At 45.8% G+C, this 26,238-nt stretch overlaps 1 protein-coding gene across 1 annotated transcript in view; it reads right to left on the minus strand.

The window, feature by feature from the left end:
• POLD3 (DNA polymerase delta 3, accessory subunit) overlaps positions 1-25,021 on the minus strand; it is an 88,655-nt gene extending 63,634 nt beyond the window's left edge. Inside the window, exons 1-3 of the mRNA XM_038742138.1 lie at positions 24,954-25,021; positions 18,599-18,654; positions 1,503-1,605 (exon numbers count right to left, since the gene is read on the minus strand). Coding sequence (XP_038598066.1) covers positions 1,503-1,605; positions 18,599-18,654; positions 24,954-25,013 — 219 coding nt within the window. The 5' untranslated portion in view covers positions 25,014-25,021. The remainder of the gene's footprint in view (positions 1-1,502; positions 1,606-18,598; positions 18,655-24,953) is intronic.
• Positions 25,022-26,238: the final 1,217 nt, after the last annotated feature.

The raw sequence follows: 26,238 nt of genomic DNA on the forward strand, positions 1-26,238 counted from the left end.
ACCATTCTTCCGGTAGCGGATCCGGGGAGTTTTCTACCTTCTACAAACTTTGGCCGGTCTGTCACGGTGACAATCCGGAATCATTTCCGCTGCATCTCCAAAGCGGAGGATCTGAATGGGTTTCCCGCCGCCCCCGGACTCATTCACGTGTTCGGTTTTGTTGTCCGTCTCCCCCTTCTAGACTGTGAGCCCGTTGTTGGGTCGGGACCGTCTCTAGATGTTCCCAACTTGGACTTCCCAAGTGCTTAGTACAGTGCTCTGCACACAGCGAGCGCTCAATAAATACGACTGAAGGAATGAACACCTGTCCACATGTTCTGTTTTGTTGTCTGTCTCCCCCCTCTAGACTGTGAGCCCGTTGCTGGGTAGGGACCGCCCGCAGCGTGGCTCAGTGGAAGGAGCATGGGCTTTGGAGTCAGAGGTCATGGGTTCGGATCCCGACTCCACCACAAGTCTGCTGTGGGACCCTGGGCAAGTCACTTCTCTGAGCCTCAGTTACCTCATCTGTAAAATGGGGATTAAGACTGTGAGCCCCACATGGGACAACTTGATCACCTTGTATCCCCCCCAGCGCTTAGAACAGTGCTCTGCACATAGTAAGGGCTTAACAAATGCCATCATTATTATTATTATATGTTGCCGACTTGTACTTCCCAAGCACTTAGTACAGTGCTCTGCACACGGTAAGTGCTCAGTAAATACGACTGAATGAATGAACACCTGTCCACATGTTAACATCTGTCCACATGTTTTGTTTTGTTGTCTGTCTCCCCCTTCTAGACTGTGAGCCCGTTGTTGGGTCGGGACTGTCTCTATATGTTCCCAACTTGTACTTCCCAAGTGCTTAGTACAGTGCTCTGCACACAGTAAGCGCTCAATAAATACGATTGAATGAATGAACACCTGTCCACATGTTTTCTTTTGTTGTCTGTCTCCCCCCTCTAGACTGTGAGCCCGCTGTTGGGTCGGGACCGTCTCTATATGTTGCCGACTTGTACTTCCCAAGCGCTTAGTACAGTGCTGTGCACACAATAAGCGGTCAATAAATACGACTGAATGAATGAACACCTGTCCACATGTTTACACCTGTCCACGTTTTGTTTTGTTGTCTGTCTCCCCCCCAGACTGTGAGCCCGTTGTTGGGTAGGGACCGTCTCTATATGTTGCCAACTTGGACTTCCCAAGCGCTTAGTACAGCGCCCTGCACACAGTAAGTGCTCAATAAATACGACTGAATGAATGAACACCTGTCCACATGTTTACACCTGTCCACATGTTTTGTTCTCTGTCTCCCCCCTCTAGACTGTGAGCCCGCTCTTGGGTCAGGACCGTCTCTATATGTTGCCGACTTGGACTTCCCAGGTGCTTAGTCCAGTGCTCTGCCCACAGTAAGCGCTCAATAAATACGATTGAATGAATGAATGAATTCACCCCCCCACGGGGTGAAGAGTATCCACAGACCTGACTTCAATCCCTGCCAAGCGGCAAACAGGAAGACTTACAGCGCTCCCGTTCTGAATGAGATTGCCGGACACCAAATACGTGACGTGTAGCTGGGCTCCTGAATTCTCCTTCCGTTTCCTTTCAACGTACTCGTACAACATCCTGTTCCGAACAAGAAAACCAAGACTAGATTAGAGAAGTGGCATGGCCTGGTGGATATGACATCCTGTTCCGAACGACAAAACTAAGACTAGATTAGAGAAGTAGCATGGCCTGGTGGATACGACATCCTGTTCCGAAAAAGAAAACCAAGACTAGATTAGAGAAGTGGCATGGCCTGGTGGATACAACATCCTGTTCCCGAACAAGAAAACCAAGACTAGATTAGAAAAGTAGCATGGCCTGGTGGATACGACATCCCGTTCCGAACAAGAAAACCAAGACTAGATTAGAGAAGTGGCATGGCCTGGTGGATACAACATCCTGTTCCGAACAAGAAAACCAAGACTAGATTAGAGAAGTGGCATGGCCTGGTAGATACAACATCCTGTCCCGAACAAGAAAACCAAGACTAGATTAGAGAAGTGGCATGGCCTGGTGGATACAACATCCTGTCCCGAACAAGAAAACCAAGACTAGATTAGAGAAGTAGCATGGCCCAGTGGATACAACATCCTGTTCCTAACAAGAAAACCAGGACTAGATTAGAGAAGTGGCATGGCCTGGTGGATACGACATCCTGTTCCGAACAAGAAAACCAAGACTAGATTAGAGAAGTAGCATGGCCTGGTGGATACGACATCCTGTTCCCGAACAAGAAAACCAAGACTAGATTAGAGAAGTAGCATGGCCTGGTGGATACAACATCCTGTTCCGAACAAGAAAACCAAGACTAGATTAGAGAAGTGGCATGGCCTGGTGGATGCAACATCCTGCTCCGAACAAGAAAACCAAGACTAGATTAGAGAAGTAGCATTGGCCTGCTGGATACAACATCCTGTTCCCGAACAAGAAAAACCAAGACTAGATTAGAGAAGTAGCATGGCCTGGTGGATATAACATCCTGTTCCGAACAAGAAAACCAAGACTAGGTTAGAGAAGTGGCATGGCCTGGTGGATAGAACATCCTGCTCCGAACAAGAAAACCAAGACTAGATTAGAGAAGTGGCATGGCCTGGTGGATACAACATCCTGTTCCAAACAAGAAAACCAAGACTAGATCTCTCACTCCTTTTCCCACCGGGCTCTTGGACTTGGGCATTCTCAGAGAGAAAATGCTTCTTCGCAACCCGACACACACCAGCTCGGCTATTGGGACTCAACAGTTAAACAATGTGAAATTGCACCGGTGCCAGTGACGTAAAAAGTGAGTTTTACAAAACCAAGTTCTTTTCCTGAACATAATAACAGTAAATTTAGAGAAGTAGCATGGCCTGGTGGATACAACATCCTGTTCCGAACAAGAAAACCAAGACTAGATAAGAGAAGTGGCATGGCCTGGTGGATACAACATCCTGTTCCCGTACAAGAAAACCAAGACTAGATTAGAGAAGTGGCATGGCCTGGTGGATACAACACCCTGTTCCGAACAAGAAAACCAAGACTAGATTAGAGAAGTAGCATGGCCTGGTGGATACAACATCCTGTTCCGAACAAGAAAACTAAGACTAGATAAGAGAAGTGGCATGGCCTGGTGGATACGACATCCTGTTCCGAACAAGAAAACCAAGACTAGATAAGAGAAGTGGCATGGCCTAGTGGATACAACATCCTGTTCCGGTACAAGAAAACCAAGACTAGATTAGAGAAGTAGCATGGCCTGGTGGATACAACATCCTGTTCCGAACAAGAAAACCAAGACTAGATTAGAGAAGTGGCATGGCCTGGTGGATACAACACCCTGTTCTGAACAAGAAAACCAAAACTAGATTAGAGAAGTGGCATGGCCTGGTGGATACGACATCCTGTTCCGAACAAAAAACCAAGACTAGATTAGAGAAGTGGCATGGCCTGGTGGATACAACATCCTGTTCCGAACAAAAAACCAAGACTAGATTAGAGAAGTGGCATGGCCTGGTGGATACAACATCCTGTTCCAAACAAGAAAACCAAGACTAGATTAGAGAAGTGGCATGGCCTGGTGGATACAACATCCTGTTCCGAACAAGAAAACCAAGACTAGATTAGAGAAGTGGCATGGCCTGGTGGATACAACATCCTGTTTTGAACAAGAAAACCAAGACTAGATTAGAGAAGTAGCATGGCCTGGTGGATACAACATCCTATTCCGAACAAGAAAACCAAGACTAGATTAGAGAAGTAGCATGGCCTGGTGGATACAACATCCCGTTCCGAAAAAGAAAACCAAGACTAGATTAGAGAAGTGGCATGGCCTGGTGGATACAACATCCTGTTCCGAAAAAGAAAACCAAGACTAGATTAGAGAAGTGGCACGGCCTGGTGGATACAACGTCCTGCTCCCGAACAAGAAAACCAAGACTAGATTAGAGAAGTAGCATGGCCTGGTGGATACATCCTGTTCCGAACAAGAAAACCAAGACTAGATTAGAGAAGTGGCATGGCCTGGTGGATACAACATCCTGTTCCAAACAAGAAAACCAAGACTAGATTAGAGAAGTAGCATGGCCTGGTGGATACAACATGCTGTTACAAATAAGAAAACCAAGACTAGATTAGAGAAGTAGCATGGCCTGGTGGATACAACAGCCTGTTCCCGAACAAGAAAACTAAGACTAGATTAGAGAAGTGGCATGGCCTGGTGGATACAACATCCCGTTCCGAACAAGGAAACCAAGACTAGATTAGAGAAGTGGCATGGCCTGGTGGATACAACATCCTGTTCCCGAACAAGAAAACTAAGACTAGATTAGAGAAGTGGCATGGTCTGGTGGATACAACATCCTGTTCCCTTACAAGAAAACCAAGACTAGATCTCTCACTCCTTTTCCCACCGAGCTCTTGGACTTGGGCATTCTCAGAGAGAAAATGCCTCTTCACAACCCGACACACACCAGCTCGGCTATTGGGACTTAGCAGTTAAAGAATGTGAAATTGCACCGGTGCCAGTGACGTAAAAAGTGAGTTTTACAAAACCAAGTTCTTTCCCTGAACATAATAAACAGTAAATTTAGAGAAGTGGCATGGCCTGGTGGATACGACATCCTGTTCCCGAACAAGAAAACCAAGACTAGATTAGAGAAGTAGCATGGCCTGGTGGATACAACATCCTGTTCCCGAACAAGAAAGCCTAGATTAGAGAAGTGGCATGGCCTGGTGGATACAACATCCTGTTCCCGAACAAGAAAACCAAGACTAGATTAGAGAAGTGGCATGGCCTGGTGGATACAGCATCCAGTTCCGAACAAGAAAACCAAGACTAGATAAGAGAAGTGGCATGGCCTGGTGGATATAACATCCTGTTAAAAACAAGAAAACCAAGACTAGATTAGAGAAGTAGCATGGCCTGGTGGATACGACATCCTGTTCTGAACAAGTAAACCAAGACTAGATTAGAGAAGTGGCATGGCCTGGTGGATACAACATGCTGTTCCTGAACAAGAAAACCAAGACTAGGTTAGAGAAGTGGCATGGCCTGGTGGATACAACATCCCGTTCCGAACAAGAAAACCAAGACTAGATAGAGAAGTGGCATGGCCTGGTGGATACAACATCCTGTTCCCTTACAAGAAAACCAAGACTAGATCTCTCACTCCTTTTCCCACCGGGCTCTTGGACTTGGCCATTCTCAGAGAGAAAATGCCTCTTCGCAACCCGACACACACCAGCTCGGCTATTGGGACTTAACAGTTAAATAATGTGAAATTGCACCAGTGCCAATGACATAAAAAGTGAGTTTTACAAAACCAAGTTCTTTCCCTGAACATAACAACAGTAAATTTAGAGAAGTGGCATGGCCTGTGGATACAACATCCTGTTCCGAACAAGAAAACCAAGACTAGATTAGAGAAGTGGCATGGCCTGGTGGATATGACACCCTGTTCTGAACAAAAAACCAAGACTAGATTAGAGAAGTGGCATGGCCTGGTGGATACAACATCCTGTTCCCGTACAAGAAAACCAAGACTAGATTAGAGAAGTGGCATGGCCTGGTGGTTACAACATCCTGTTCCAAACAAGAAAACCAAGACTAGATTAGAGAAGTGGCATGGCCTGGTGGATATACCATCCTGTTCCGAACAAGAAAACCAAGACTAGATTAGAGAAGTAGCATGGCCTGGTGGATAGAACATCCTGTTCCGAACAAGAAAACCAAGACTAGATTAGAGAAGTGGCACGGCCTGGTGGATACAACATCCTGTTCCCGAACAAGAAAACCAAGACTAGATTAGAGAAGTGGCATGGCCTGGTGGATACAACATCCCGTTCCGAACAAGAAAACCAAGACTAGATCTCTCACTCCTTTTCCCACCGGGCTCTTGGACTTGGCCATTCTCAGAGAGAAAATGCCTCTTTGCAACCCGACACACACCAGCTCGGCTATTGGGACTCAACAGTTAAATAAAGTGAAATTGCACTGGTGCCAGTGACGTAAAAAGTGAGTTTTACAAATCCAAGTTCTTTCCCTGAACATAATAACAGTAAATTTAGAGAAGTGGCATGGCCTGGTGGATACAACATCCTGTTCCTGAACAAGAAAACAGAGACTAGATTAGAGAAGTGGCATGGCCTGGTGGATACAACGTCCTGTTCTGAACAAGAAAACCAAGACTAGATTAGAGAAGTAGCATGGCCTGGTGGATACAACATCCTGTTCCCGAACAAGAAAACCTAGATTAGAGAAGTGGCATGGCCTGGTGGATACAACATCCTGCTTCTGAACAAGAAAACCAAGACTAGATTAGAGAAGTAGCATGGCCTGGTGGATACAACATCCTGCTCCCGAACAAGAAAACCAAGACTAGATTAGAGAAGTGGTATGGCCTGGTGGATACAACATCCCGTTCCAAACAAGAAAACCAAGACTAGATCTCTCACTCCTCTTCCCACCGAGCTCTTGGACTTGGGCATTCTCAGAGAGAAAATGCCTCTTCGCAACCCGACACACACCAGCTCGGCTATTGGGACTCAACAGTTAAAGAATGTGAAATTGCACCGGTGCCAGTGACGTAAAAAGTGAGTTTTACAAAACCAAGTTCTTTCCCTGAACATAATAAACAGTAAATTTAGAGAAGTGGCATGGCCTGGTGGATACAACATCCCGTTCCGAACAAGAAAACCAAGACCAGATTAGAGAAGTGGCATGGCCTGGTGGATACAACATCCCGTTCCGAACAAGAAAACCAAGACTAGACTAGAGAAGTGGAATGGCCTGGTGGATACAACATCCTGTTCCGAACAAGAAAACCAAGACTAGATCTCTCACTCCTTTTTCGACCGGGCTCTTGGACTTGGGCATTCTCAGAGAGAAAATGCCTCTTCGCAACCCGACACACACCAGCTCGGCTATTGGGACTTAACAGATAAATAATGTGAAATTGCACCTGTGCCAGTGAAATAAAAAGTGAGTTTTACAAAACCAAGTTCTTTCCCTGAACAAAATAACAGTAAATTTAGAGAAGTAGCATGGCCTGGTGGATACAACATCCTGTTCCGAACAAGAAAACCAAGACTAGATTAGAGAAGTGGCATGGCCTGGTGGATACAACATCCTGTTCCCGAACAAGAAAACCAAGACTAGATTAGAGAAGTGGCATGGCCTGGTGGATACAACATCCCGTTCTAAACAAGAAAACAAAGACTAGATTAGAGAAGTGGCATGGCCTGGTGGATACAGCATCCTGTTCCGAACAAGAAAACCAAGACTAGATTAGGGAAGTGGCATGGCCTGGTGGATACAACATCCTGTTCCGAACAAGAAAACCAAGACTAGATTAGAGAAGTGGCATGGCCTGGTGGATACAACATCCTGTTCCCGAACAAGAAAACCAAGACTAGATTAGAGAAGTGGCATGGCCTGGTGGATACAACATCCCGTTCCGAAAAAGAAAACCAAGACTAGATCTCTCACTCCTTTTCCCACCGGGCTCTTGGACTTGGGCATTCTCAGAGAGAAAATGCCTCTTCGCAACCCGACACACACCAGCTCGCCTACTGGGACTCAACAGTTAAATAATGTGAAATTGCACCGGTGCCAGTGACGTAAAAAGTGAGTTTTACAAAACCAAGTTCTTTCCCTGAACATAACAACAGTAAATTTAGAGAAGTGGCATGGCCTGTGGATACAACATCCCGTTCCGAACAAGAAAACCAAGACTAGATTAGAGAAATAGCATGGCCTGGTGGATACAGCCCGGGTTTGGGAGTCAGAAGGTAAAGGGGTTCTAACCCCAGCCCCGCTGTGGGACCTTGGGCAAGTCACTGTCATTCATAAAATCGTATTTATCGAGCGCTTACTGTGTGCAGAGCACTGCGCTAAGCGCTTGGGAAGTACAAGCAGAGAAGCAGCGTGGCTCAGTGGAAAGAGCTCGGGCTTTGGAGTCCGAAGTCATGGGTTCAAATCCCAGCTCCGCCACTTGTCAGCTGGGTGACTTTGGGCAAGCCACTTCACTTCTCTGGGACTCAGTTCCCTCATCTGGAAAATGGGGATTAAGTCTGTGAGCCCCAAGTGGGACAACTTGATTACCTTGCATCTACCCCAGCGCTTAGAACAGTGCTTTGCACAGAGTAAGCGCTTAATAAATGCCCTCATTATTATTATTACTACAAGTTGGCAACATATAGAGACGGTCCCTACCCAACAGCGGGCTCACTTCACTTCTCGGGGCCTCAGTTACCTCAACTGTAAAATGGGGATTGAGACTGTGAGCCCCACATGGGACAGGGACTATGTTCAGCCTGATTTGCGGGTATCCGCCCCAGCACTCAGTACAGTGTTCTGGCACATAGTAAGCGCTTAACAAATGCTATTAATTATTATTATTTTTAATTACAAGGGAGCAGGGAGACACACAACCCATTTCCCTCACCATTTCCCATTGCAAGGCCAACGCTCCGTCACTAACGGGAGTCCAAATGGATGATTTTTCCGATTTCCTTGTTACCTCGCAGCGTGGCCTATTGGAAACAGCCCGGGCCTGGGTTCTAATCCCGGCTCCACCACTTACCTGTTGGGTGACCTTGGGCGAGTCACTTCACTTCTCTGGCCCTCAGTTCCCTCATCTGCAAAATGGGGATTCCAACCTGGTCCCCCTCCTGCTTAGACTGTGAGCCCCATGGGAGGCCTGATTATCTTGGACAGAGCCCGGGCTTGGGAGTCAGAGGTCGTGGGTTCTAATCCCGGCTCCACCACTTGTCTGCTGTGTGACCTTGGGCAAGCCGCTTCACTTCTCTGGGCCTCAGTTACCTCATCTGGAAAATGGGGATTAAGACTGTGAGCCCCATGTGGGACGACCTGATTACCTTGTATCTAGCCCAGTGCTTAGAACAGTGCTTGGCCCATAGTAAGCGCCTAATAAATACAATTATTGTTATTTATTATTATTACCCCAGAGCTTAATACAACGGATGGCATACAGAGAGTGCTTAACAAATGCCACAATTAGCATTTTTATTATTATCATTATTGTCATTATTATACTAAACCCCAACAGTGCTTGGCACATAGTAAGTGCTTAATAAATACAATTATTGTTATTTATTATTATTATTACCCCAGAGCTTAATACAGCAGATGGCATACAGAGAGTGCTTAACAAATGCCACAATTAGCATTTTTATTATTATCATTATTGTTATTATTATACTAAACCCCAACAGTGCTTGGCACATAGTAAGTGCTTAATAAATACAATTATTGTTATTTATCATTATTACCCCAGAGCTTAATACAGCGGATGGCACATAGAGAGTGCTTAACAAATGCCACAATTAGCATTTTTATTATTATCATTATTGTTGTTATTATACTAAACCCCAACAGTGCTTGGCACATAGTAAGCGCTTAATAAATACAATTATTGTTATTTGTTATTATTACCCCAGAGCTTAATACAGCGGATGGCATACAGAGAGTGCTTAACAAATGCCACAATTAGCATTTTTATTATTATCATTATTGTTGTTATTATACTAAACCCCAACAGTGCTTGGCACACAGTAAGCGCTTAATACAATTATTGTTATTTATTATTATTACCCCAGAGCTTAATACAGCGGATAGCATATAGAGAGTGCTTAACAAATGCCACAATTAGCATTTTTATTATCATTGTTATTATTATACTAAGCCCCAACAGTGCTTGGCACATAGTAAGTGCTTAATAAACACAATTATTGTTATTTATTCTTATTACCCCAGAGCTTAATACAGCGGATGGCATATAGAGAGTGCTCAACAAATGCCACAATTAGCATTTTTATTATTATCATTATTGTTATTATTATACTAAACCCCAACAGTGCTTGGCACATAGTAAGTGCTTAATAAATACAATTATTGTTATTTATTCTTATTACCCCAGAGCTTAATACAGCGGGTGGCATATAGAGAGTGCTTAACAAATGCCACAATTAGCATTTTTATTATCATTGTTATTATTATACTAAGCCCCAACAGTGCTTGGCACATAGTAAGTGCTTAATAAACACAATTATTGTTATTTATTCTTATTACCCCAGAGCTTAATACAGCGGATGGCATATAGAGAGTGCTCAACAAATGCCACAATTAGCATTTTTATTATTATCATTATTGTTATTATTATACTAAACCCCAACAGTGCTTGGCACATAGTAAGTGCTTAATAAATACAATTATTGTTATTTATTCTTATTACCCCAGAGCTTAATACAGCGGGTGGCATATAGAGAGTGCTTAACAAATGCCACAATTAGCATTTTTATTATTATCATTATTGTTATTATTATACTAAACCCCAACAGTGCTTGGCACATAGTAAGTGCTTAATAAATACAATTATTGTTATTTATCATTATTACCCCAGAGCTTAATACAGTGGATGGCATATAGAGAGTGCTTAACAAATGCCACAATTAGCATTTTTATTATTATCATTACTGTTATTATTATACTAAACCCCAACAGTGCTTGGCACATAGTAAGTGCTTAATAAATACAATTATTGTTATTTATCATTATTACCCCAGAGCTTAATACAGCGGATGGCACATAGAGAGTGCTTAACAAATGCCACAATTAGCATTTTTATTATTATCATTATTGTTGTTATTATACTAAACCCCAACAGTGCTTGGCACATAGTAAGCGCTTAATAAATACAATTATTGTTATTTGTTATTATTACCCCAGAGCTTAATACAGCGGATGGCATATAGAGAGTGCTCAACAAATGCCACAATTAGCATTTTTATTATTATCATTATTGTTGTTATTATACTAAACCCCAACAGTGCTTGGCACATAGTAAGCGCTTAATAAATACAATTATTGTTATTTATTATTATTACCCCAGAGCTTAATACAGCGGATGGCATATAAAGAGTGCTTAACAAATGCCACAATTAGCATTTTTATTATTATCATTATTGTTGTTATTATACTAAACCCCAACAGTGCTTGGCACATAGTAAGTGCTTAATAAATACAATTGTTGTTATTTATTATTATTACCCCAGAGCTTAATACAGCGGATGGCATATAAAGAGTGCTTAACAAATGCCACAATTAGCATTTTTATTATTATCATTATTGTTGTTATTATACTAAACCCCAACAGTGCTTGGCACATAGTAAGTGCTTAATAAATACAATTGTTGTTATTTATTATTATTACCCCAGAGCTTAATACAGCGGATGGCATATAAAGAGTGCTTAACAAATGCCACAATTAGCATTTTTATTATTATCATTATTGTTGTTATTATACTAAACCCCAACAGTGCTTGGCACATAGTAAGTGCTTAATAAATACAATTGTTGTTATTTATTATTATTACCCCAGAGCTTAATACAGCGGGTGGCATACAGAGAGTGCTTAACAAATGCCACAATTAGCATTTTTATTATTATCATTATAGTTATTATTACGCTAAACACCTTTCTAGACTGTGAGCCTGTGGTTGGGTAGGGACCGTCCTTATATGTTGCCAACTCTTTACTTCCCAAGCGCTTAGTACAGTGCTCTGCACCCAGTAAGCGCTCAATAAATAAGACTGACTGAATGAACGATCTCCCCCACCACTTCAAAGTGATTTTTTCAGATGCCTTTTGCCAACTGATGGTTATTCGCCCGGCCCGGGGGTCAGGGGACCTGGTTCCTCGCCCCGGCTCCGCCAACTGCCGGCTGTGTGACCTCGGGCAAGTCACTTCACTTCTCTGGGCCTCGGTTTCCTCAACTGCCAAACGGGGATTCAGCACGCGCTCTCCCTAAGACCGTGCGCCGGCTGAGGGGCCGAGGTCACATCTGACCTGAGGGTCTTCTATCGTCCTCACGCTCAGTACAGTGCTCGGCACACGGGACAAAAACCGTCATCGTCGTGAGTGACAACTTGCCGAGGCGGCCGATCATCTGGTTAGGAGTCCAGTTCATCCCGGCCCTCCCTGAGCGGTTAGACCGGTGTTCAGAAGATCTGGATTTTATTCGGCCACGTCTCTTTGTTACCGTCCACTTATGGCCAGCTATTATCTCCTCATTCATTCATTCATTCATTCATTCATTCATTCAATGGTATTTATTGAGCGCTTACTGTGGGCACAGCACTGTACTGAGCGCTTGGGAAGTCCAAGTTGGCAACATATAGAGACGGTCCCTACCCAACAGCGGGCTCACAGTCTAGAAGGAGGAGACGGACAACAAAACACATTAACAAAATAAAATAAATAGAATAGTAAATATGTACAAGTAAACTGGAGTAATCAATCTGTACAAACAGATATACAGGTGCTGTGGGGAGGGGAAGGGGGTAAGGCGGGGGGGATGGGGAGGGGGAGGAGGGGGCTCAGTCTGGGAAGGCCTCCTGGAGGAGGTGACCTCTCAGTAGGGCTTTGAAGGGAGAAAGAGAGCTCCTCCTCTAGACTATCAGCTCACAGTGCTCTGCACACAGTAAGCGCTCAATAAATACGATTGAATGAGGAACGGGGCTACCAACTCTGTTGCACTGTCCTCTCCCAAGCGCTTAGTCCAGAGCTCTGCACGCAGTGAGAAGCAGTGTGGCTTAGTAGTAATAATAATAATAATAATAATAATAATAGCATTTATTAAGCGCTTACTATGTGCCAAGCACTGTTCTAAGCGCTGGGGAGGTTACCAGGTGATCAGGTTGTCCCACGGGGGGGCTCACAGTCAATCCCCATTTTACAGATGACGTGAAGTGAAGTGACTTGCCCCAAGTCACACAGCTGACAACGGGCGGAGCTGGGATTTGAACCCATGACCTCTGACTCCAAAGCTCGGGCTCTTTCCACTGAGCCACGCCGCTTCTCTTAGTGGCAAGAGCTCTGGCTTGGCAGTCGGAAGTCGCGGGTTCTAATCCCAGCTCCGCCGCCTGTCCGCTGTATGACCCCGGGCAAGTCACTTCACTGCTCTGGGCCTCAGTTCCCTCATCGGGAAAATGGGGATTAAGACTGTGAGCCCCACGAGGGACAAACTGATGACCTTGTATCTACTCCAGTGCTTAGAACAGTGTTTGGCGCATAGGAAGCGCTTAACAAATGCCATCATTATTATAATACACTGTAAACTCGTTGTGGGCGGGTAATGTGGCCTGTTTATTGTTGTACTGTACTCTCCCAAGTGCTTAGTACACAGTAAGTGCTCAATAAATGTGACAATGTCCCTTGTCCCCCTCTCCATCCCCCCGTCTTACCTCCTTCCCTTCCCCACAGCACCTGTATATATGTATATATGCCTGTACGTATTTATTACTTTATTTATGTTACTTGTACATATCTATTCTATTTATTTTATTTTGTTAATATGTTTGGTTTTGATCCCTGTCTCCCCCTCCTAGACTGTGAGCCCACTGTTGGGTAGGGACCGTCTCTATATGTTGCCAACTTGGACTTCCCAAGCGCTTAGTACAGTGCTCTGCACACAGTAAGCACTCAATAAATACAATTGATTGATTGACCCACTGTTGGGTAGGGACCGTCTCTGTATGTTGCCAACTTGGACTTCCCAAGCGCTTAGTACAGTGCTCTGCACACAGTAGGCGCTCAATAAATACAATTGATTGATTGATTGATTGAATACACTGAGGAGGGGATAGACTGGAGGCAGAGTCCACTAGGCAGAGAAGCAGCATGGCCTGGCAGTCGGAAGGACCTGGGTTCTAATCCCGGGCTCTGCCACTTTTCTTCTGTGTGACCTTGGGCAAGTCACTTCACCCCACTGGGACTGAGCGACCTCACAAGTCACTTCACTCCACTGGGCCTCAGTTCCCTCATCTGTCAAATGGGGATTAAGACTGTGAGCCCCACGTGGGACCACCTGATCACCTTCTATCTACCCCAGTGCTTAGAACAGTGCTTGGCACATAGGAAGCGCTTAACAAATACCATCATTATTATTATACACTGTAAACTCGTTGTGGGCGGGTAATGTGGCCTGTTTATTGTTGTACCGTACTCTCCCAAGCGCTTAGTACAGTGCTTGGCACATAGTAAGCGCTCAATAAATGCGACTGAATGAATGAATACACTGAAGAGGGGATAGACTGGAAGCAGAGTCCACTAAGCAGAGAAGCAGCCTGGCCTGGGAGTCAGAAGGACCCGGGTTCTAATCCTGGGCTCTGCCACTTTTCTTCTGTGTGACCTTGGGCAGGTCACTTCACTCCACTGGGCCTGAGTTACCGCACAAGTCACTTACCTTCTCTGCGCCTCAGTTATCTCATCTGTCAAATGGGGATTAAGACTCTGAGCCCCCCCCCCACCCACCGTGGGACAACCTGATCACCTTGTAACCTCCCCAGCACCTAGAACAGTGCTTTGCACATAGTAAGCGCTTAATAAATGCTATCATTGTTATTATTCACTCCACTAGGCCTCAGTTACCTCATCTGTCAAATGGGGATTAAGACTGTGAGCCCCACGTGGGATAGGGACTGTGTCCAGTCTGATTTGTTTGTATCCACCCCAGTGCTCAGTACAGTCCCGGCACATAGTATATACCTGTATATATGTTTGTACATATTTATTACTCTATTTATTTTACATGTACATATTTATTCTATTTAATTTTGTTAATATGTTTTGTTTTGTTCTCTGTCTCCCCCTTCTAGACTGTGAGCCCACTGTTGGGTAGGGACCGTCTTTCTATGTTGCCAACTTGGACTTCCCAAGCGCTTAGCCCAGTGCTCTGCACACAGTAAGCGCTCAATAAATACGACTGAATGAATGAACGAATAGTAAGCGCTTAATAAATACCATTTAAAAAATATCCCCATCACCCAAATTGGAGTCTTTGCCAGACACCCCCTGACTTATACAGGTGCCCCCAATATAATAATAATAATAATAATGATGATAATGATAATGAAATAATAATAATAATAATAATGATGATGATGATGGTGATGATGATAATGATGATAATAATAATGATGATGATAATAATAATAATAATAATAATATTGGTTAGGTGCTTATTTTGTGCCAGGCACTGGGGTGGATCCAAGCGGTTGGACAGTCTCTGTCACCTGTGGAGCTCAGTGTTAACCTCCACTTTCCAGATGAGGGAACTGAAGCCCAGAGAAGTGAAGTGACTCGCACATGGTGACGCAGCTGACAAGTGGCGGAGCCAGGATTAGAACCCATGACCTTCTAACTCCCAGGCCCGGGCTCTAGCCGTTACACCATGTGTTGTTACCCCCTTTGCCCCAAACTAGCTTCACCTTCACCTTGTAACCTCCCCAGTGCTTAGAACAGTGCTTTATATACCTGTATATATGTTTGTACATATTTATTACTCTATTTATTTATTTATTTTACTTGTACCTATCTATTCTATTTATTTTATTTTGTTAGTATGTTTGGTTTTGTTCTCTGTCTCCCCCTTTTAGACTGTGAGCCCGCTGTTGGGTAGGGACTGTCTCTATATGTTGCCAACTTGGACTTCCCAAGTGCTTAGTACAGTGCTCTGCACACAGTAAGCGCTCAATAAATACAATTGATTGATTGATTGCTCTATCTCCAACCGTTAAGGATAGACCATCTATTTGTTCAGACTTGACACCTGTCCACATGTTTTGTTTTGCTGTCTGTCTCCCCCTTCTAGACTGTGAGCCCACTGTAGGGTAGGGACCGTCTCTATATGCTGCCGACTTGGACTTCCCAAGCGCTTAGTACAGTGCTCTGCACACAGTAAGCGCTCAATAAATACGATTGAATGAAAGTGTGTGATGGTTGGTTTCCTTGCTCTATCTCCAACCGTTAAGGATAGACCATCTATTTGTTCAGACTTGACACCTGTCCACATGTTTTGTTGTCTGCCTCCAGGAGGCCTTCTCGGATTGAGCCCCTTCTTTCCTCTCCCCCTCGTCCCCCTCTCCATCCCCCCCGCCTTACCGCCTTCCCCTCCCCACAGCACCTGTATATATGTATATATGGTTGTACATATTTATTACTCTGTTTATTTATTTATTTATTTATTTTACTTGTACATTTCTATCCTACTTATTTTATTTTGTTGGTATGTTTGGTTCTGTTCTCTGTCTCCCCCTTTTAGACTGTGAGCCCACTATCGGGTAGGGACTGTCTCTATGTGATGCCAATTTGTACTTCCCAAGCGCTTAGTACAGTGCTCTGCACATAGTAAGCGCTCAACAAATACGATTGATTGATTGATTGATTGCCTCCCCCTTCTAGACTGTGAGCCCGTTGATGGGTAGGGACCGTCTCTATATGTTGCCGACTTGGACTTCCCGAGCGCTTAGTACAGTGCTCTGCACACAGTAAGCGCTCAATGAATACGACTGAATGAATGAATGAATGAACTGCACGTGGGTGAGAGCTATGGGGGGGCCGCCCCACCGCGTGCAAACTGTCAGGTAATTCGGCCTGGGTGGGACCTAAAAAGTGTGTTCCTCCCGTTTCGGAAGCTCTAACATTACTAATCGATCACATTCCTCCTGACAGGGGTTCAATTCATTGCACCTAAACCAATTGCAATTAAATAATTGCAATTAAACCATTGCAATTAAATAATTCAATTCACCTCGCGAAATAAGTTTTAAATAAAACTCAGGCTTTCTGTTCCCGGCCTCTCTCTCTCACCATGCCGATTCCCAAACAAGCCCGTCCCCGGACGACGGGCGACATTTGCCCAAGGTCACACAGCAGACAAGTGGCGGAGCGGGGATTAGAACCCAGATCTTCTGACTCCCGAGCCTGTGCTCTTCCCGACAGGCCAAGCTGCTTCCCACCAGAATACTCCAGGACCCACTTAGGACAACGCGGCAAATGTGTCCAAAATAATCACTGGCTTCTGTCTCTCTTCATCATCATCAATCGCATTTATTGCGCGCTTACTATGTGCAGAGCACTGTACTAAGCGCTTGGGAAGTACAAATTGGCAACATATAGAGAAAGTCCCTACCCAACAGTGGGCTCACAGTCTAAAAAAAGTCTCTCTTTTCCCAATCTTCCACCACCTACGACAAAATTGATGCAGCCCGCTTTATCGGACGGATATTCTTTTCCACTTGATCCAAATAAGCTGTTACTTGCCCTATGCCCAAAACTTATTTCTTGGCAAGAAAGGGATGTGGGAGTTCATTTCGGAGAAGTGGCACGGCCTAGTGGATAGAGCCCGGCCCTGGGAATCAGAAGGTCACTTGTCCACTGTGTGATCTTGGGTAAGTCACTTCCATTCATTCATTCATTCAATCGTATTTATTGAGCGCTTACTGTGTGCAGAGCACTGTACTAAGCGCTTCGGAAGTACAAGCTGGCAACATATAGAGACGGTCCCTACCCAACAGCGGGCTCACAGTCTAGAAGGGGGAGACAGAGAACAAAACAAAACATATTAACAAAATAGAATATGTACAAGTAAAATAAATAGAGTAATAAATACGTAAAAACATATATACAGGTACTGTGGGGAAGGGAAGGAGGTAAGGCGGGGGGGACTTCTCTGGGCCTCAGTTCCCTCCTCTGTAAAACAATCAATCAAACAATCGTATTTATTGAGCGCTTACTGTGTGCAGAGCACTGGACTAAGCACTTGGAAAGTACAAGTTGGCAACATATAGAGACTATCCCTACCCAACGGTGGGCTCACAGTCTAGAAGGGGGAGACAGACAACATAACAAAACATATTAACAAAATAAAATAAATAGAATAAATATTACAAACAAAATAAATAAATAATAAAAAATAAAATCAATCAATCAATCAATAATTGACTGTAAGCCCGCTGTTGGGTAGGGACCGTCTCTATATGTTGCCAACTTGGACTTCCCAAGCGCTTAGTCCAGTGCTCTGCACACAGTAAGCGCTCAATAAATACGAATGAATGAATGAATGAATGACAGGGGCTGTGTCCAATCCAATTATTGTGTATCTACCCCAGCGCTAAGAACGGTGCACACAGTAAGCGCTTAACAAGGACCAGAATTATTAATCAATCAATCAATCGTATTTATTGAGCGCTTACTGTGTGCAGAGACTGAGCCCCTTCCTTCCTCTCCCCTTCATCCCCCTCTCCATCCCTCCCATCTTACCTCCTTCCCTTCCCCACAGCACCGGTATATATGTTTGTACATATTTATTACTCTATTTATTTATTTCTTTTAATTGTACCTATCTATTCTATTTATTTTATTTTGTTAGTATGTTTGGTTTTGTTCTCCGTCTCCCCCTTTTAGACTGTGAGCCCACTGTTGGGTAGGGACCGTCTCTAGATGTTGCCAACTTGTACTTCCCAAGCGCTTAGTCCAGTGCTCTGCACACAGTAAGCGCTCAATAAATACAATTGATTGATTGATTGATTGATTGGGAAGTTCAAGTTGGCAACACCTAGAGACAGTCCCTACCCAACAGCGGGCTCACAGTCTAGAAAGGGGAGACAGAGAACAAAACCAAACATATTAACAAAGTAAAATAAAGAGAATAGATAGGTACAAGTAAGATAAATAAATAAATAGAATTATTATCCAAGAGTAAAGGAAACAGCGGGTTGGGGGATTACTTACTGCTTGGCCTGGTTGACGTGCACCCCCAACGTGTGGCTCAGCCATTTGTACGTCACCTGCGGCAAAAGACAATTTTTCAAAATCGCGTGGTTTGCCAACCTCGTGGGCACCAACTAGCCTTCCCGGAAACTCGCCAAGGGGCACGTTCCGCCTCCAGACAAGGGGTGCCACTCTCTTCTTTGGTTTCTGGCTGAATTTCTCCCTCTAGACCGTAAGCTCGTTGTTGGCGGGGAACTTATCTACTTAAATCTGTTATATTGCACCCTCCCAAGCGCTTAGTACAGTGCTCGGCACCACAGGAAGGGTTCCAGAAACACCAGAGATTGGTTGTAAGCTGGCGGTGGGCAGGAAACGGCTACCACTTCTACTGATTTATTTATTTTACTTGTACCTATCTATTCTATTTATTTTATTTTGTTAGTATGTTTGGTTTTGTTGTCTGTCTCCCCCTTCTAGACTGTGAGCCCACTGTTGGGTAGGGACCGTCTCTAGATGTTGCCAGCTTGGACTTCCCAAGCGCTTAGTCCAGTGCTCTGCACACAGTAAGCGCTCAATAAATACGATTGACTGATTGATTGATTGATTCTGCTTTCTGAACTCTCTCCCAAGCTTTTACTACAGTGCTGGGCACCACGATAAGTGCTCGATAATAATAATTATCAGAGAAGCATTAGAAGAATTAGAGAAGCAGCGTGGCTCAGTGGAAAAGGGCCCAGGCTTTGGAGTCGGAGGCCATGGGTTCAAATCCCGGCTCCGCCACTTGTCAGCTGGGTGACCTTGGGCAAGTCACTTCACTTCTCTGGGCCTCGGTTCCCTCATCTGGAAAATGGGGATGAAGACTGGGAGCCCCCCGCGGGACAACCTGATCACCTTGTAACCTCCCCTGCGCTTAGAACAGTGCTTTGCACATAGTAAGCGCTGAATAAATGCCATCGTTATTATGATTATTAAGGGGTAGATACAAGCTAGTCAGGTTGGACACAATCTACATCCCACATGGGATGTAATAAAGCGCTTAATAAATGCCATTAAAAAATAATAATAAATAATAATAATAATGGCATTTGTTAAGTGCTTACTATTTGCAAAGCACTGTTCTAAGCGCTGGGATAATAGCATTTATTAAGCGCTTACTATGTGCAAAGCACTGTTCTAAGCTCTGGGGAGGTTACAAGGTGATCAAGTTGTCCCACGGGGGGCTCACAGTGTTCATCCCCATTTTACAGGTGAGCGCAGTAACTGAGGCCCAGAGAATCAATCATTCATATTTATTGAGCGCTTACTGTGTGCAGAGTACTGTACTAAGCGCTTGGGAAGTCCAAGTTGGCCACATATAGAGACGGTCCCTACCCAACAGTGGGTTCACAGTCTAGAAGGGGGAAGTGAAGTGACTTGCCCAAAGTCACACAGCAGACGATTGGCGGAGCCGGGATTTGAACCCATGACCTCTGACTCCAAAGCCCGGGCTCTTTCCACTGAGCCATGCAGCTGCTGATCAAAACCAAACATTGGGCAATGATAAACCAAGTCAGAATACCAGAATTTAATTATTAAAATTAATTTTTCACTGGCAAAAATCACTAAATCAATAAACGCCAGAGATTAATAATAACGTTGGTATGTATTAAGCACTTCTAAGCGCTGGGGTACATATAAGGTAATCAAGTTGTCCCACGTGGGGCTCACAGTCTTAATCCCCATTTTACAGGTGAGGTCACTGAGGCACAGAGAAGCCAAGTGACTTGCCCAAGGTCACACAGCTGGCAAGCAGCGGAGGTGGGATTAGAACCCATGACCTCTGAAGCCCGGGCTCTTTCCACTGAGTCACGTAAGCTCGTTGTGGGTAGGAAACGCGTCTACCGACTCCGCTATATTGTACTGTCTCCCAAGCGCTTAGTACAGCGCTCTGCACCCCGATCTTTTAGACTGTGAGCCCACTGTTGGGTAGGGACCATCTCTATATGTTGCCAACTTGGACTTCCCAAGCGCTTAGTACAGTGCTCTGCACACAGTAAGCGCTCAATAAATACGACTGACTGATTGATAAGTGCTCCATAAATACCAGAGATTGTAAGCTCTTTGTGGGCAGGGAATAATAATAATAATAATGGCGGCATTTATTAAGCGCTTACTATGTGCCAAGCACTGCTCTAAGCGCTGGGGAGGTTACAAGGTGACCAGGTTGTCCCACGGGGGGCTCACAGTCTTCATCCCCATTTTACAGACGAGGGAACTGAGGCCCAGAGAAGTGAAGTGGCTTGCCCAAAGTCACCCAGCTGACAATTGGCGGAGCCGGGATTTGAACCCATGACCTCTGGCTCCAAAGCCCGGGCTCTTTCCATTGAGGCACGCCGCCAACTTGGATACAGCGTACGCTCTCCCCAGCGCTTAGTTCAGTGCTCTGCACACGGTAGGCGCCCAATAAATATGATTGATTAGAAGGGAAATGTTACCCTGCCTCGCCCCCACTAGCCTCTCCGCTAAATTCCCGGCGGGCAGAACGGTTGTGCTGGACTTTTCCCAACGCTTAGCACAGTGTCCCGCACCCAGCAAGCCCTCAATAAACACCAGAGATAATAATAATGATGGCAATGAATGCAAGTCGCTTAACTTCCCCGTGCCTCAGTTATCTCATCTGCAAAATGGGGATTAAGCCTGTGAGCCCCACGGGGGACAACCTGATCACCTTGTATCTCCCCCAGCGCTTAGAACAGTGCTTGGCACGTAGTAAGCGCTTAACAAATACCATCATTATTATATTATTATTATTCCCTGTGCCTCAGTTCGCTCATCTGTCAAATGGGGATGGAGACGGTGAGCCCCTCGTGGGACAACTTGATTACCTTGTATCTATCCAGCGCTTAGAACAGTGCTTGGCACGTAGTAAGCGCTGAACTAGCGCTGTTCTAGACTGTGAGCCCACTGTTGGGTAGGGACTGTCTCTCTATGTTGCCAACTTGGACTTCCCAAGCGCTTAGTACAGTGCTCTGCACATAGTAAGCGCTCAATAAATACGATTGATTGATTAACAAATACCAAAATTATTAACTTCTCTGTGCCTCAGTTACCTCATCTGCAAAATGGGGATTAAGACTGTGAGCCTCACGTGGGGCAACCTGATTACCCTGTATCTCCCCCAGCGCTTAGAACAGTGCTTCGCACATCATAGGCGCTTAACAAAAACCATCCTCATTATTATTCTCTGTGCCTCAGTTCCCTCACCTGTCAAACGGAGATGGAGACTGTGAGTGCCCACCCCAAGCGCTTAGTACAGTGTTTGGCACATAGTAAGCGTTTAATGCCATTATTATTATGATTATTCTCTGGGCCTCAGTTCCCTCATCTGTAAAATGGGGATTAAGACTGTGGGCCCCACGTGGGACAACCTGGTTACCCTGTATTTCCCCCAGCGCTTGGAACAGTGCTTGGCACATAGAGAAGCAGCGTGGCTCAGTGGAAAGAGCCCGGGCTTTGGAGTCAGAGGTCATGGGTTCAAATCCCGGCTCCGCCACGTGTCAGATGTGTGACTCTGGGCAAGTCACTTGACTTCTCTGAGCCTCAGTTCCCTCATCTGTAAAATGGGGATGAAGACTGTGAGCCCCCCGTGGGACAACCTGATCACCTTGTATCCCCCCAGCGCTTAGAACAGTGCTTGGCACACAGTAAGCGCTTAATAAATGCCATCATTATTACAGTAAGCGCTCACTACCATTATTCATTCATTCAATCGTACTTATTGAGCGCTTACTGTATGCAGAGCATTGTAGGAGAAGCAGTGTGGCTCAGTGGAAAGAGCCTGGGCTTTGGAGTCATGGGTTCAAATCCCTGCTCCGCCAGCTGTCAGCTGTGTGACCCTGGGCAAATCACTTCACTTCTCTGTGCCTCAGTTCCCTCGTCTGTAAAATGGGGATTAAGACTGTGAGCTCCCCCGTGGGACAACCTGATCACCTTGTAACCTCCCCAGCGCTTAGAACAGTGCTTTGCACATAGTAAGCGCTAAACAAATGCCATTATTATTGTTATTATTATAGTAAGCGCTCAATTAATAGGAGTGAATGACTGGGAAGGAGGAGGAGGAGGCTGCCAGGTGTGTGTGTGGGTGTCTGTCTCTCTGTCCGTCCGTCCTTCCGTCCATCAATCGTATTTATTGAGCGCTTACCATGTGCAGAGCACTGTACTAAGCGCTTGGGAAGTCCAAGTTGGCAACATCTAGAGACGGTCCCTACCCAACAGCGGGCTCACAGTCTAGAAGGGGCAGAAAGACAACAAAACACATCAACAAAATAAAGTAAATAGATTAAATATGTACAAATAAAATATTATTATATTTATAATATTATAATTATAATTTATAATATTATTACTATTATTCTCTGGGCCTCAGTTCGCTTATCTGTACGAGGGGAAGGAAGACTGTGAGCCCCACGGGGGACAACCTGGTTCCCTTGTATTTCCCCCCCCCCCCCCAGCGCTTAGTACAGTGCTTGGCACATAGTAGAATCTAGACTGTGAGCCCACCGTTGGGTAGGGACCGTCTCTATATGTTGCCAACTTGTACTTCCCAAGCGCTTAGTCCAGTGCTCTGCACACAGTAAGCGCTTAATAAATACGATTGATTGATTGATTGATTGGAGAAGCAGCATGGTTCAGTGGAAAGAACAGAGGCTTTGGGGTCAGAGGTCATGGGCTCAAATCCCGGCTCCGCCAACTGTCAGCTGTGTGACTTGGGGCAAGTCGCTTCACTTCTCTGGGCCTCAGTGACCTCATCTGCAAAATGGGGATGAAGACTGTGAGCCCCCCGTGGGACAACCTGATCACCTTCATCATCATCATCATCAATCGCATTTATTGAGCGCTTACTGTGTGCAGAGCACTGTACTAAGCGCTTGGGAAGTACAAGTTGGCAACATAGAGAGACAGTCATCATCGTCATCATCAATCGTATTTATTGAGCGCTTACTGTGTGCAGAGCACTGTACTAAGCGCTTGGGAAGTACAAACTGGCAACATATAGAGACAGTCCCTACCCAACAGTGGGCTCACAGTCTAAAAGGGGGAGACAGAGAACAAAACCAAACGTACTAACAAAAGAAAATAAATAGAATAGATATGTACAAGTAAAATAAATAGAGTAATAAATATGTGCAAACATATATACAGGTGCTGTGGGGAAGGGAAGGAGGTAAGATGGGGGGGATGGAGAGGGGGAGGAGGGGGAGAGGAAGGAGGGGGCTCAGTCTGGGAAGGCCTCCTGGAGGAGGTGAGCTCTCAGTAAGGCCTTATCACCTTGTAACCTCCCCAGCGCTTAGAACAGTGCTTTGCACATAGTAAGCGCTTAACAAATACCGTCATCATCATCATTATTGTTATTATTATAGTAAGCGCTCAATTAATAGGAGTAAATGGCTGGGAAGGAGGAGGAGGCGGCGGCTGCCGGGTGTGTCTGTCTCCCTCTGCCCGTCCATCAGTCAATCGTATTTATTGAGCGCTTACTGTGTGCAGAGCACTGGACTAAGCGCTTGGGAAGTACAAGTTGGCAACATGTAGAGACAGTCCCTACCCAACAGCGGGCTCACAGTCTAGATTCTATGTGCCAAGCACTGTACTAAGCGCTGGGGGGGGGGAAATACAAGGGAACCAGGGCTCACAGTCTTCCTTCCCCTAGTACAGATGAGCGAACTGAGGCCCAGAGAATAATAGTGATAACATTATAAATTATAATTATAATATAAATAGAACAATATTTTATTTGTACATATTTAATCTATTTCATTTGGTTAACGTGTTTTGTTGTCTGTCTCCCCCTTCTAGACTGGGAGCCCGCTGTTGGGTGGGGACCGTCTCTAGATGTTGCCAACTTGGACTTCCCCAGCGCTTAGCACAGTGCTCTGCACACAGTAAGCGCTCAATAAATACGATTGATGATGATGATGATGACTTCCCCAGCGCTTAGAACATCATCATCATCATCATCAATCGTATTTATTGAGCGCTTACTGTGTGCAGAGCACTGGACTAAGCGCTTGGGAAGTACAAGTTGGCAACATCTAGAGACGGTCCCTACCCAACAGGGGGCTCAAGTCTAAAAGGGGGAGACAGAGAACGAAACCAAACATACTAACAAAATAAAATAAATAGAATAGATAGGTACAAATAAAATAAATAAATAAATAGAGTGAAAAATATGTACAAACATATATATATATGTATATATATATATGTATATATATATATATATACAGAACAGTGCTTTGCACATAGCAGGCGCTTAATAAATGCCATCATAATTATTATTATTATTATTATTATTATTATTATTATTATTATAGAAGTCCGTCCGTCCCCGAGTGCTCACGATCCTGTTCTGGTCCACGACGAACTCGTCGATGTTGTCCAGGTAGAGCTGCTCCGCCATGGCGCCCGACACCTCCTCCCCGCGCCGCCGGGAACGCGCGGGAACCCCCGCCCAATCAGCGCCCGCCCCCGCGCCCCCCGCCCAATCGGCGCCCGCCCCCGACACACCCAGCCAATCAGCGCCCGTCTCGCCCCGCGACGGTCACCGCCCGCCCACACAGCCCCAGCCAATCAGCGCCTGCCCCTCCAGACACCAGCCAATCACCGCCAGAGCCACGCCCCCGAGGTAATAACCGCCCGTCCTCGCGCCCCCAGCCAATCACCACCCGCCGCCACGCCCCCCAGATAATCACCGCGCGCCCCCCACGCCCCCTAGATAATAACCGCCCGTCCCCGCGCCCCCAGCCAATCACCGCCCGCCCCCACGCCCCCACGATAATCACCTCCCGTCCACGCGCCCCCAGCCAATCAACGCCTGTCCAAAACACCCAGCCAATCACTGCCCGCCCCCACGGCCCCAGCCAATCAACGCCCGCCCCCACAGATAATCACCTCCCGTCCCCGCGCCTTCAGCCAATCACCGCCCGCCCCCACGCCCCAGACACCTCCCGTCCCCGCGCCCCCAGCCAATCACCGCCCGTCTGCTCGCCCCAGCCAATCACCGCCCGCCCCCACCCCCCCGATAATCACCTCCCGTCCCCGCGCCCCCAGCCAATCACCGCCCGCCGCCACGCCCCCCGATAATCACCGCCCGCCTCCACGCTCCCTAGATAATAACCGCCCGTCCTCGCGCCCCCAGCCAATCACCGCCCGTCCCCTCGCCCCAGCCAATCACCGCCCGCCCCCACGCCCCCCTGATAATCACCTCCCGTCCACGCGCCCCCAGCCAATCAACGCCCGCCTCCAAAACACCCAGCCAATCACTGCCCGTCCCCAAGGCCCCAGCCAATCAACGGCCTCTCCCACAGATTATCACCGCCCGTCCCCGCGCCCCCAGCCAATCACCGCCCGCCGCCCACGCTCCAGCCAATCACCGCCCGCCCCCAGGACACCCAGCCAATCACCGCCCCCCTCACGCCCAATGACAATCACTGCCCGCCCCCACGCCCCAAGCCAATCAAACTCCGTCTCCACGGCCACCAGATAATCACCGCCCGTCACCGCGCCCCAATATACTTTATATTGTATAATATATAATGATTAATTATATATTACATTATAATATCTAATATATTATCCAATATAATATATAATATAGTATATTATAATATTATATAGTGCATATT

This window comes from Tachyglossus aculeatus, chromosome 2 (genome assembly GCF_015852505.1).
Source record: "Tachyglossus aculeatus isolate mTacAcu1 chromosome 2, mTacAcu1.pri, whole genome shotgun sequence".
Taxonomy (NCBI): Eukaryota; Metazoa; Chordata; class Mammalia; order Monotremata; family Tachyglossidae; genus Tachyglossus; species Tachyglossus aculeatus.